This window comes from Embiotoca jacksoni, unplaced genomic scaffold (assembly GCF_022577435.1).
Source record: "Embiotoca jacksoni isolate LCO1_2020_lvr unplaced genomic scaffold, fEmbJac1.0.p SCAF_10, whole genome shotgun sequence".
Classification (NCBI taxonomy): domain Eukaryota; kingdom Metazoa; phylum Chordata; class Actinopteri; family Embiotocidae; genus Embiotoca; species Embiotoca jacksoni.
Window position 1 is genome coordinate 8,155,001 of NW_027185230.1, and position 12,500 is coordinate 8,167,500.

A 12,500-nucleotide genomic window follows, 5' to 3' on the forward strand; every position below is an offset into this window, starting at 1 on the left:
CTCCTGGCTGTACTAACCTTGAGGACGACAGTGTGTCTAATTAAAAGCGTTCCCTTTGAAGGGTCTCTTCCTCTTTTTGTGTCTCTTTTTCCCAATTTGAGACTTTTGGAAGACTAATCACTCAATCCCGCTCCTGGCATTGTGGTTCTGCTCACACCCTAGTTACTCTTCCTGTCGTTTTCTTTTTATTATGTCTTTTTGTCAGGAAAGGAAATGCTGCTTTAATTCTAGAGAGGTATGTTTTATTAGTAAAGTATTTTAGGTTCTGATCTGAGAAGGAAATCACTATGTATTTCTGGAAAGGAAATCAGGTCATTATGGGAAGGAAAAGCGCCCACAGTCTTAAGGCTAAAGTAACCGGACATTGGTAATAGTTATGATCACATTTCAGATATTCAGTGATATTCAGTTTATCTAAATATAATCCATAGTTGACATATTTGCAGTGCTTGCAATAGTTGTTTGTCTTGATGAAAGATGGGCACAAAAATCCTCAAGCTGGCTGGCAATTTTAAGCTTTAAGCTGCTGTAAAAGTCAAAGATCAAAATCCCTGACTATCAGCAAAAAACATTTTTTTTTCCACACAAATTTTGTTGTGGCAACTCTGCTGTGTAACCAGCCCAGATTCAACCTGGTATTAAGCCAAAGAGTGTAATTTACCCACCAGCCCACTACAGCATACTGCGTCAGCGTCACGGTTTTGTTTCACCCACCGTGAGAAGTCACGTGTGTTATGGCTAGACTCAAAAACTACCTGTTTAGGGAAAGGAAGAGATTTAATTTGACTGTAATCCACATCGTTTTCTCGCTGACTCGAACCATGGTCTCCTGCTTGAAAGTCCCTTTTTTGTCACTTGTGTACTTCGTTAAATGACCTCAGTTACATGATGTTTGTGACATGACCTCCGCCTACTTTATTTCACACCGAGGCCAATCGTCACACTGACACGGTATCGTCTCGCGAGCTGTAGGCCATGTTACATATTTTGGTGTGATACTGGGTTGCCTGATTACACTCAAATTCTTATTTTATTACTATTTACAGTCTAATTAATCTCCTATACTCTAGTCTTCTGTACAGGATATAGAGGCATTAATTACGTTTCCTTGGCAGCAAAAAAAAGATCAAAAGAAATCCACGAAATTAAGAAATAAAGAAAATGAATGAGGAAATTAGATGTTGGGGGGGGAAGGCATGATTCTGCATCCATTCTGATCACTGTGCACCAGCTGGACCGGAGCGTTTTGTCGTTTGTGTCTGTGCGGCAGGTTTGTCCAACTAATCAACACCCATTTTTCCAGATGTTTTGCCAGATGCAAACATGATGGCACCAGTAGCATTATAGCTAGCCACACGACACAGTGGCCACTCACGCACTCAAACAGCCTTTCAGTTGTATCATGAATGTTTAAACGTGACGAGTCAGAAATAGCGTCGGTGAGGAGTGGATTCACGAGACCGAAAATATTTCACCTGGGAATAGTTACAGGAGAGAAAAATCAACAGCTACGCTCAAAAAAATAACTTCAAAATAGCACACAGACTTAGCTGCCACACACATCATCCATATTTATACCGGCAAGCAAAGATTAGCTCCGGGTTCGCTGGAGTGCAGACGGAATTCTGCGCAGTTGTAGGTTTAGAAAAAGACAAAGCATAAAATGTGACAGGAAGACAAAGAGCTGGCACCATCACAAAAAGTTGTGAGAACATGGCGGGACCTGAAACTAGTTAACACATCTCTTGATGCTGTTCTTTTCTCTCTCCGCTCCTCAACGAGATGACTCCTGTTTTGATTTGGTGCAATAGAAAAAAAAAACATGGAAATGAATTATCTTTTCGCCTGCCAAAGACATGGATTCATCTCAAATGCAGCAAATAGTGCATACACCTTAATACAAGCTTGAGGGTCCACTAAGTGACATTAAGTGCATTCAAACCAACTTATGTCGTTGTTTATTTGATTACTAGTAGATTGATAACAGCAATTTTATGAGTCAGTGAGTTGTTAATCAAGAAAAATGGCCAAACATCCAATGGGTTTCTTTCTTTTATGTTGTGATAAATTGAATATAGATGTCCTGTGGGTTAATCAATAAACAATATACATTTGAATCAAAAATCTAAATGATTGTGTCTGTACAGACCTAGTCTCTCTTAACCGGAGCTACGGTCTGACTGTACTCGTATGTCATTCTGGGGAAGAAGATGCTGTTGTTTGTTTGTATTCCTTTAAACCACTCACAATCATCTTGGGCGACGTTAAACCCATAATGTAACTGTGCAATTGCAAAGTAGTGTTGTGGTGGAACATTTGATGGGAAGGCGAGCCCTGGCATTAAAACGGATAAATCCCTACTGAGGACAAAATGAACCAAGCCGGCCTGCCTTATTGCATGGATTTAAATCTTGATCAAAACTTGACATTTTCAGCCTGTCAGCTGCTGCTGAAAGGTTGTCGTTTCCCGTTGCCATGGGGATTTAAAAAAAAAAAATAGTAACACACAGATAGCAGATAAGTTTAAACCAACGTTCTACATCCACCGAGTCAGACTGTTACAGAACAACAAAGTCCGTGCAAACAACATGTAAGATGCACCGTTATTGTCACAGTATGCAGTACATTAGTTCAACATGCATTCACACATACGTGTGGGTGAATATCCAGGCTGCAACTACAGAAATCTTGGGGAAGAAACGATGAGCAAAGAGGAAGCAAAATGTGGAGATCGTTGTAAGCTTGTATAAAGTAAATTATTGCTGTGTTTGGACTTTGTGTTTGAGATGATTTCTTATTGCAAAAGCTGTAGCAGGAAAATTCTTTTTGGAACAGCGCCCAAAGCTTTCTTGGTCGCACTACATACGGTACATCATTAGTTTCGGAGTACTCTAAAACTTTCTAACATGAAAAATGTTTTTCACTCATGGACATCAAAATATTAGTGTTTTTAATAATAATTTTTTTTTTTTAATAAAGTGCCAGGATTACATGGCAGCAAAGTTAGATTTCTTCTCCAGCTATCCTGGCATGGAACCGGTCAACACTCAGAGGTCCTTTCACTGGTGAAGTAATGATAATGTGTCCTGAATTTTGCAATCCTGCTGACTGCTGGATGAAACCGATGCTGCATCAGTAAACATGACAGTGAGCTACATTTTATATTGAAAGAAGAAAAAGTCTGATAATGCGATTACACTATTCGGCAGTAAATCCAAACTCAAAAAGGGAATGCATGGTGAAACTCAGTTCCTCCAACACTAATTAGCGCGCTCTCACTGCCTGTTGTCAATCCTCGGCCTCCCTTCACTCTCGTCTCCTCCACTGTTCATCCGATTTGATGGTTATCACATGAGAAAGGTGTAAATTGCTGCTCGCTGGTATCTCGGCAAAGTCTCCCACCCTGCAATCTGTCCTTCGTCTTTCGGTCTCTTCCCCTCTGCCTCATTCCCTTTTTCCTTCTGTGTCGTAAACAGAAAGTAGTCACCAACTCTGGGTGAAGGAAGGACGCAGCACAGGTGTGCGTTTCCCCCTGTGCATCGACCCCTAGGAGAAATATGTGCAATAACTATAAACCCAAAATGAGGTGATGGTGTCTGTACACATGCCTGTGTGTGTGTGTGTGTGTGTGTGTGTGTGTGTGTGTGTGTGTGTGTGTGTGTGTGTGTGTGTGTGTGTGTGTGTGTGCGTGCGTGTGTGTGTGCGCGCATGCTAATATCCACGAGCCACCACCAGCGTTAATGAGGCAGAGCTTCTGCCAGTCCCCCCCCCCCCCCTTCTTTCTCCTCCCCTTCTCGGGAGAATAACACACAATCACATCATTAATGACCCACCGACATGGTGCGAATAAGTGAGAGGAAGAAAAATGGGCAATCCACACTGGTGGGAGGCGTACAAAAAAAAAAAAAAAAGGGACGGAGGGTGGATGGAGACAGAAATGTAATAATTGGTCAGTGTGAGTCCAAGGAAGACCAAACCACAGGAGGCTTTATGAACAAACAGTTTGTTACAGGCAACACGCAGCCACGCATGTGACAACCTGGTCCACTTAGACACCCTCCATCCCAGTGGGAGACAGGCGACATGTTATTATTCTCAAGATCCAGGGTGTCGTGAGGCTTTGATTCAAACGACATGAATCCCGTTTTCGTTTCATAATATTTTGAAACTATGACGGACGGAAGAAAAATGAGAAGGGAAGTGCCGGGAGAGGAGAAACTAGAGGAGAAAACTGGTGATGTTGTTCATCACAGAATTGTTCCGATAATGGGAATCGAATGGGGGGGGGGGGGGGCTGGCACATTGTTATTATGCTCCTTGGCAGGGTGTTTGCATCTGTGTCTGTGTTTGTGTGCACGCTCTATAATACGTAACCCCACCACCCCCCTCCAGCGAGCAGCGTTGGCTGTACGGCGGCTGGCAAACCACGAGTGCTTAGACGCAGACGGCGCCGCTGGCCGGCGTGTTGAGGAGGTAATTGTCAGCGCGGCAGGCCAGCAGCGTAGAGACCGAGAGCTGGGGAGGGAAATGAGGAGCATCTTCTGGGCGGAGTCTGTTTGCCCGAGGGGCCGGCTCAATATCCGGCGTCGTTGTTTACCCGATTCCACCTCCGTCCCCTTGCGCCACTTTGTTCTCCTCCTACAGTTTAGCACTTTGCCTCCTTCGCCCGTTCTCGTCAACCCGCTTCCGCTCACGGTCATTTCCAATTCTCTCGGTTTTTCCTCCGTCTCCTCTCAAACCAGTCACTGCACCTCTCTTGTTCCCGTTCTCCCTCTGATCCCTCTGATCCCTCCCGAGTCCTCGCCGAGAGGCAACACCGCAATTTAATCCCCCCCCCCCCCCCCCGCCCGGGCAGGTCTATTCCAGGAGAGACCAACAATCGCGTGTGTCTATCTGTGTCTGTCCCCTGATAGCGTCCAGATAGAAGTATGTAGTCTCGAGGTGACGAGAGATACTCTGCACATTCAGGTGGAGTATGATCAGAAAACTGCCACTGGTACGCGGGGTTGTGCAAGTAGGCAAGAGGGAACAGCCGAGAGTAAGCCTGGTGTCTGTAATGGACTTTAAGAGATGCGTGTGTACTTCGGGCTGAATTCAGCCCCATGAAAGTTCTGTATTGTTTCCCATGTCAGGGTTAATCTGATTTCTCAGAGATTATGGGATTTACAGATCAAACTCAAATCCAATAATGAGGCTCAGGCGCTATCGTGTTCATTTTGGCAGCTATTTTTAGATTTATTTTAGAATTCATCTTAGGATCGGAGGTCCGTTTTATTTTTGTGCTTGCTGCTTATTGAAACGTTTTTTGTTTTTTTTTACAATTCTATCAACAAAAAACTTCTGAAGATTAAGTTCGAGCGCTGCAACCACGGCTCATTTATTACACCTCCATGCTAGCAAATGTCTCGAAAGTTTCTCGCGCAAACGTTCACTTGGACTCATATGAACTGATTTGGTTTGAATTGTCAAAAGGTCGAAGGTCACGATTACTGTGACCTCACAAAACACGCCTGTGGCCGTTACTCGTGAATTCATCGGCTCATTATGACAAAATTACACACGCATGTCAAATAGAATAAAAGGATGTAGTAATAACAGTTTATATCCAAAAGGTCAAAGGTCACCTTCACTGTGACATCAAAAACGTTTTGTAAAAAAAAAAAAAAAACACCCTGTCTGGCCATTGTTCATCACATTTCTGAGCTGTATGGTTGAAGGTGTTTGACGCTCGTAGCTTCTTTGCAGCAACACCCATGTTTGAAGCACTGTCTGCTGTCACGTCTACATTTTTGTGTCGTATCAGAATCGGCTTTATCGGCCAAATTCCTTCAACGTCTTCACGACACACGTCAAATGAATCTGGACAGGCATGAACATAAACTGACACTCGACCGGCTAGCAGCGGCACGCAATCACGTAGCAATAATTGTAAATTCTAGTTTTTACTAAGTGTCATTGTTTATTTCCTAATTTTCAAACGGCTTGTTTTACCTCTATTGCTTAAGTGGCAATATAAAGAAATTCTGCGCGGTAGTTTTGTCGTTGAAACGACGTTTCCAGAGAACACATTTTATCGCAGTTCTCATTAATGAAGTTAGCGCTGCTGCACTCTCCGTCACCTGCCAGGACGTGAAACCTCTGGATCTGACAGGCCTTTAAATGTGTTCACAAAAGTTGATTTCTCAGACCGGCACAGCTCTGTAAATGTCATCGCTGTAGGTTGAGCGTTGCCAGACCCGTCTGTGTACCGTCAGCGGTGATACTGTTGACATTTCATGTAGTGAACAGGAACGATGTGTATCTGTTCACCTCTGCCTGCAGATCAAACTGGCCTGTGTTTTCATAGCAACACCAGAGGTTTAGTTTACTCTTCAGAGCCACGAGATGAGCTAAATGTAGAAGTCATAAGTCACCTTAATGTACTTTTTTATTAAATCACGTAGTAATAATAAGACGCATGGAAAACCATGTTGTTGATTCATTTATTACTTTTGTTTTTGCGAGTTCCTGCGCAGCACCTACATCTTCCAGTATTATGGGCTTCTTTCACTGAGAGGAATAAAAGCCAGGACAAAGATGAGTCTAGAATGAGAAAGATGAGTTTACTGACGTTGGAAGGAGCACTTTGCAACAGTAATGGTCTTTGGCCAAGCACGAAACATTTCTATTTCAGGTCCAGCTTAAAGTTTTGTCAGTCTCTTTTCTTTCATTTTTTTCCCCCTCCTGTCTCCCTCTTTATTGTTCACCTTGCAGTAAATTGGAAGAGCTGCTGTCAGAGCTTTAGAATAAAGCAGTTTTGCACACGATTTCGTCACTGCTTCCTATTATAGCGGTTGGAAATGTCAGTGTGTCTGAATAATTTCCCAATACATTACTCACAGCATTATCCTTTAAACTAATTACGTGTATTATTTGTTGTACTCTGAATCTAGTGACTCATAAGACCTTTTTCAGAAAAAGAGAGTAATAAATAGCTTACGTGTCAATCAATGCATTTCATGTATGCGTGTGTGTTACTACGTGTGAATCGAGGAGGGCGTGTTGAGCTTAAGTGTGTCACCCAGTGTACGAAAACAAGTGCATGTTTGTCTTACAGCCCCCTCCCTCAGACCACTGCCAGCTCATGTAAAATGAATGAAGGCCTGTGTGCGTCTTTGTGTGTGTGTGTGTGTGTGTGTGTGTGTGTGCATGTGTGTGTGTGTGTCCACATGTTTATCTCCACATCAGCCAGTCTATCGGATCTTTTACTCTAAGAACGGTCCCGCACCCCTGCTGAGAGAAAGCGTGTCTGTCTGTGTGTCTGTGTGTGTGTGTGTGTGTGTGTGTGTGTGTGTGTGTGTGTGTGTGTGTGTCTGTGTGTCTGTGTGTGTGTGTGTGTGTGTGTGTGTGTGTGGCCGTTCAGGGGGAAATGAAGGTTTGAGTGGAATTGAGTTGCGCGGGGTCAGACCGATGCAGGTTGTGTTGATCATACTCTCATACATCAACTATCTTTTTCTTTTTCTTTTTTATCTGCTTTGCTCTTTGTTTATAAAGTATTTTGTCATGTTATTCATTGAGTTATTTGTTGAATCTACATCTCATCCTTTTTTGCAGCTCTTATCTGGTAATCGGGGGTAATTTCAAACTCCTCAAATCCTCCTGTAAATGCTGGAAGCACTGATCAATGTTTGATCCGTCTGTCCTCCCCTCTGTTGTTCTCTTTATCTCTCAGAAGGACAACCTCTTGTGAAGTGGTGACCGGAGTGACAAACGAGCACATGAGGAGCGGAAGCGACGTGACATCAACATCCTGACCGCTAACCCTCGCGTCTGCGTCGCACCGCACCGCGCCGCCCGGCTAACTTCCAGAAGTGGGCGTCAGCAGGAAGGAAACGAGTCACCCCTCCTCCTGCAGGCATGGTAAGACACCCTTCTCTGTTTGTAGGTGCTGGATGTTTGTGTGCGGTTGCGCGAGCAGATTAGCAACAGTAGAGTGAGGAAACAGCCTCCAGACTGCGGGGTGCCGAGAGTTCGATCTGATAACGCGCTCGAGACATGACAACGCAGAGTGCGTGTCAACGACAGAGATAGATACTTGATAGGAGCCCGCGCAGGCGGGAGTGCGTAGCTTTGCATTTTTTTGTTGAGTAGATAAAAGATGGGAGACCGTATCGTTGGGGGATGGGGGGGAGGAGGAGAAGGAGGCGACAGGGTAATGGAAGAGATGGCGGAAGTTAAGAGGAACAATGAAAGGAAACAGAAGAAGAGTGCGGGGCTGCCGTCGACTGAAGATTCTCCAACTCAGTCGTTGGTTGAAAGCATTAGTGAGCATGTCATCGCTTCTTTGTGATATTAATTTAATCACTCGAACATGTTTCAGGGCTGGTAGAAAAAAAGTAATATTCTTAATACCTTACAGATGAATACAAATCCATAATAATGGGCCTTTAAAATAGAACTTTTTTTTGTTTGTTATTCATTTCAACACAGTATATTGAATCTTAGCCTGAATGTGTCTGGTTCTAGGCCGTTTACGGATTATTGACAGTCAGGGTATAAAATTATTATATAGTATGTAGTATATATATATATATATTGTTCAGACCTGCTGGTCCGGACCTTGGTACCGTCTTGATTCTCGTCTGGTAACTAGCCGTTAGTCTCTGGACAAACTCTGCAGTAAAGAGGAATCATTTCCTTTTCTGGGGGCAGCGATCACGGAGCCCGACCTTTACACAGCTGTCACCCTGAAACTTGGGTTTATCTCGACACTTTAATGCAGATTACAGTAACTTAATCATCGCCGTCGGCATGCACTTTAAAGTAGCTGCGGCTAAATGCTGTTGATGTTACTTCTCACACAGGATGCCCTGACATCCGTTCCCCCACCCCCTCAGGTTACCCATAAGTCCACCTTCATAAAGGGAAAGGCTCAGCCGGTAACAAATTCGGTACGTTTTTTTTTTTTTACAATGTTTCTGACAATGTTTTTTTTTACTTCCTGCAACTAAACGACTAATGCAAACTTGGTTGATGAAGGCTTTTCTAGCCAACTATACGGCAGACATGAAGACAGACATGAAGACAGACATGGAGACAGACATGGAGGGTGAGAGCCAAAAGAAGGAGAGTGGTGATTACCAGAAAGAGATTTAATCACTGTTGGCTCTTCAGATGTTTTTCCTGCGACTTTGTGGATTTGTTCTGTTATATCTTTATATTCTCAGTGAGAAAACCAGTAATTATGAATAGTTCATTATATCGTTACTTTTATTCGTTTGTCAAATGTAAAGAATGAGAATGTACGATGAATAGTCATCAGTCTACATGTTCATTACACGGGCAGTCGCTTGCTGAAATGCTGAATGAGTGTAGAAATGAGGGTTTTTTTTCTTTACGTAAGCACGAGAGGAAGATGCCGTAGAAAGAGCTCCCGTGATGTTCATGAGGAGGAGAGGATGGCTGGCAAGATCAAAGAGACCAGTGGAAGGACAGGATAACAAGTGGGAGCAGATAAGATCATAAAACCATAACTGATGGACAGAAACTCGAGAGATGAAAAGCGGAAAGGATGTCGAAAGCAAAAAGACAAGTGTGGAGTGGAGACGCGGGATAGAGAAGGGAGGTTAAGAGCAGAGAGGTGGAGGTAGAGCAAGAGCGAGACGAGGGATTGATTAATGGTCTCGGCCTGTGAAAGTGGGAGCTGTTCCCCGAGGGGGGGCGAGCAGAGCAGCAGATGAATTATTAAAAAGTAGAACAAGAGGAGGAAGGAGGAAAAATGAGTACAAAAAGGAAGTAAATGGGAAGAGTGGTTGGTAGGATGGAGGATGTAGGATGGAGGATGTAAGATGGAGGATAGAGGATGGAGGATGTAAGATGGAGGATGTAAGATGGAGGATGTATGATGTAGGATGGAGGATGAAGGATGGAGGATGTAAGATGGATGATGTAAGATGGAGGATGTAAGATGGAGGATGAAGGATGTAGGATGGAGGATGTAGGATGTAAGATGGAAGATGTAGGATGGAGGATGTAAGACGGAGGGTGGAGGATGTAGGAATGAGGGAAAGGTAAGAAAAAAACTGTCTGAGATGGAGGAAAACAAATGATTGAGGGAGGTTGACAGAAAACAAGACGTTACTGAAGGTGCTGAGGTCGGACATTCCCGAAGAGGGCACACGGCTGAGCTCATAAATAACCGAGGGTAATAAGACTAGCGCATGCCTCTGTTGCAAACACACAACTGTGATTAATGGTGAGTTATGGTGATGCAGCAAATACTGACCTTGGCAACGGTGTCACCACGCAAACCACTCAACGCACCAAACAGATCCTTTTGTTGACTTTTCTTTGAGTTCTCTGCTCACGTTTTGTGTCTGCGTCTTCATTAATTGTTTTGCATCTACACACACATACACAGATTTTTTTTTTTTTTTTTTTTTTTTGGGGTGGGGGGGAGCAGAAGTCGCAGACAGTTTAAAAAAAACCTGTAGTTTCAGTTCCATTTTATATAAACAGCACTGAATGTGAAACTATCATTTATAGTGTTTTTTGTTGTAAAATTAATAGAAGACATGACCAAAATGAACTTCAATACATGTATGACTGATTCAATTGCTTCAGTATTATCTGCTATCAAAAAAAATACCTTGTCATTCTAGACCAAATTTCAATACCGCGGCTACATCCACACCAACATGCTTTTGTTTTAACGCACAACTTTTTACAACTAATTTATTTAGGGGATATCTGTGAATTGTAGCGACAGACAGCATCCTGGGTTATAATCTCCCCTCTAAACTACATGAAAAGTAAAGATGTCCGCCGTAATGTGCAATGTAATTTTCGTTTTCTAAATATGGATTTGATCAAATTGGTTCAAAAAAGTCCAAAAGGTTTTTGAACAATACTCAAATAAAAATCGGGAGTTTTTAAAAGTTCTCATTAAAACAAGAAAACATATTTCGCGGGAGCAGTTTCCTGTTCTTCCATGAGACATGATTTCATGTGTATTTTAATAATATTCTGGGATTTTCCCTCATGTAGACATTCCACGACTCAATAATTGTGTCGGTATTCCCAAAAACAGCGCAATGTCACCTGCTCGGCTTCTAGCAGGCAGGTCATAATATTTTACGGGCGGTCTGTAAACCTTTTAAACCAAGCCGACACATTACCAGGAGCAAAGGACACAGTCCGGTCGTTTAGTGCAAACAGAATAAACAGGCACTGTAGTTTGTGGCCGCTGCTTTAGAAACCCGATTAAAACAGGATTTACATGAATGTCATCCCTGCTGAGTCGAGACAGTTCGGGAGTACTGATGGCCCTGAGCTACAGATTTATTTGCGTACTTAAGTTTTTGATCGTTTTCTACCGTCTTTACCAGGACAGTTGAGAGGCTGGATATGGGCCGCTTATTTGGTATTTTGCTGCTGCTGTAATTTTTGTGATTTTGGTTTATTTGTTTAGGTGTCTGTTGTGCGCATGTGTTGTGTGACAGCAGGCATGTGGTAATTTTGAAAGACAGCGTGAGAGGGGAGCGGGAGAGCACAATAAAACAGGATGGCGAAGTGTGGCGGGCCGGCCTGCCAAGCAGAGTGCAGATAAATCACAGGATGAATTTTTAATGCAATCTCCCCGAGGCTGCTGGATGTTGCAGAGAAGGCACAGTGTGTTTTTTTCTTCTTCAGTGTTGCTTGTCCCATCACTCCTAGCCTATTTTGCGATGGCTTTTTGAAGTTTTAGAATTTTCCCTTTGACTCTTCATGGTTTCATGTTGCCTTAAAGAGGTATGACATTTTTATTTTTATTTTTTCAAACCACCGCCTCTGAAATAGTTTTGCCTGATATTTATAGGTGGTGACTTGTTTTTCTGGTTGTTGTTTTTTTTAGAATAGTTTAACTATGGAGGTGTTTTGGCTTGTGTTGTCAGCTTGAGGACAAACGAGCCTTTATTTCTACTGCGGTTGGCTAAAAATATTCAGATCCAGTTTTTCTCTATCTCCCTCAATCTCTCCCTGCAGATTTCTCACCTTTGTTTCCTTTGTTTGTTCACCTTTAGAGACATGCTCTTTTCCCCTTCATCACATATTCTCTCATCACAATATCTTGTATTGTGAGCGGCCACCTAAGCACTCAGCTCAGCACTTCGCGCACATGACTTATTCAAAGCAAAAGCACACAAACACCTCGCCAGGCCGGCTGCCGTGAGCACACACGCACATACGGTGCAATATTCTTAAATGGTGCTCTAAAAATAATAGGCAATAACAGGCTTCTCTGGCAAAGATGCGGGTGTAGAGTATCCCGTCCAATCACAACTGATATTGCTCCAGCAAGTCTTGTCCTTGGCATCAGGTCATGTAATTTATAGCAGATGGCCGCAGAGAGACAGGAAGAGACAAGAGGAGCCTGAGAGAGACGGCAGCAGTGGAGAGGAAAGTCATCGAACTCTGATGCTTCTTAAGTGAAGTCGCTGCTACTGACAGCGTGCGTGTCAGGCTACGACACCCTAAACTAA

General features: G+C 43.2%; 1 protein-coding gene across 3 annotated transcripts in view; it reads left to right on the forward strand.

The window, feature by feature from the left end:
* The window catches only part of strbp (spermatid perinuclear RNA binding protein), an 84,745-nt gene that overhangs the window by 38,556 nt on the left and 33,689 nt on the right, over positions 1-12,500 (forward strand). For all 3 annotated transcript variants that reach the window (XM_069163702.1, XM_069163711.1, XM_069163693.1), the window contains exon 3: positions 7,712-7,899. In XM_069163702.1, coding sequence (XP_069019803.1) covers positions 7,897-7,899 — 3 coding nt within the window. In that variant the 5' untranslated portion in view covers positions 7,712-7,896. The remainder of the gene's footprint in view (positions 1-7,711; positions 7,900-12,500) is intronic.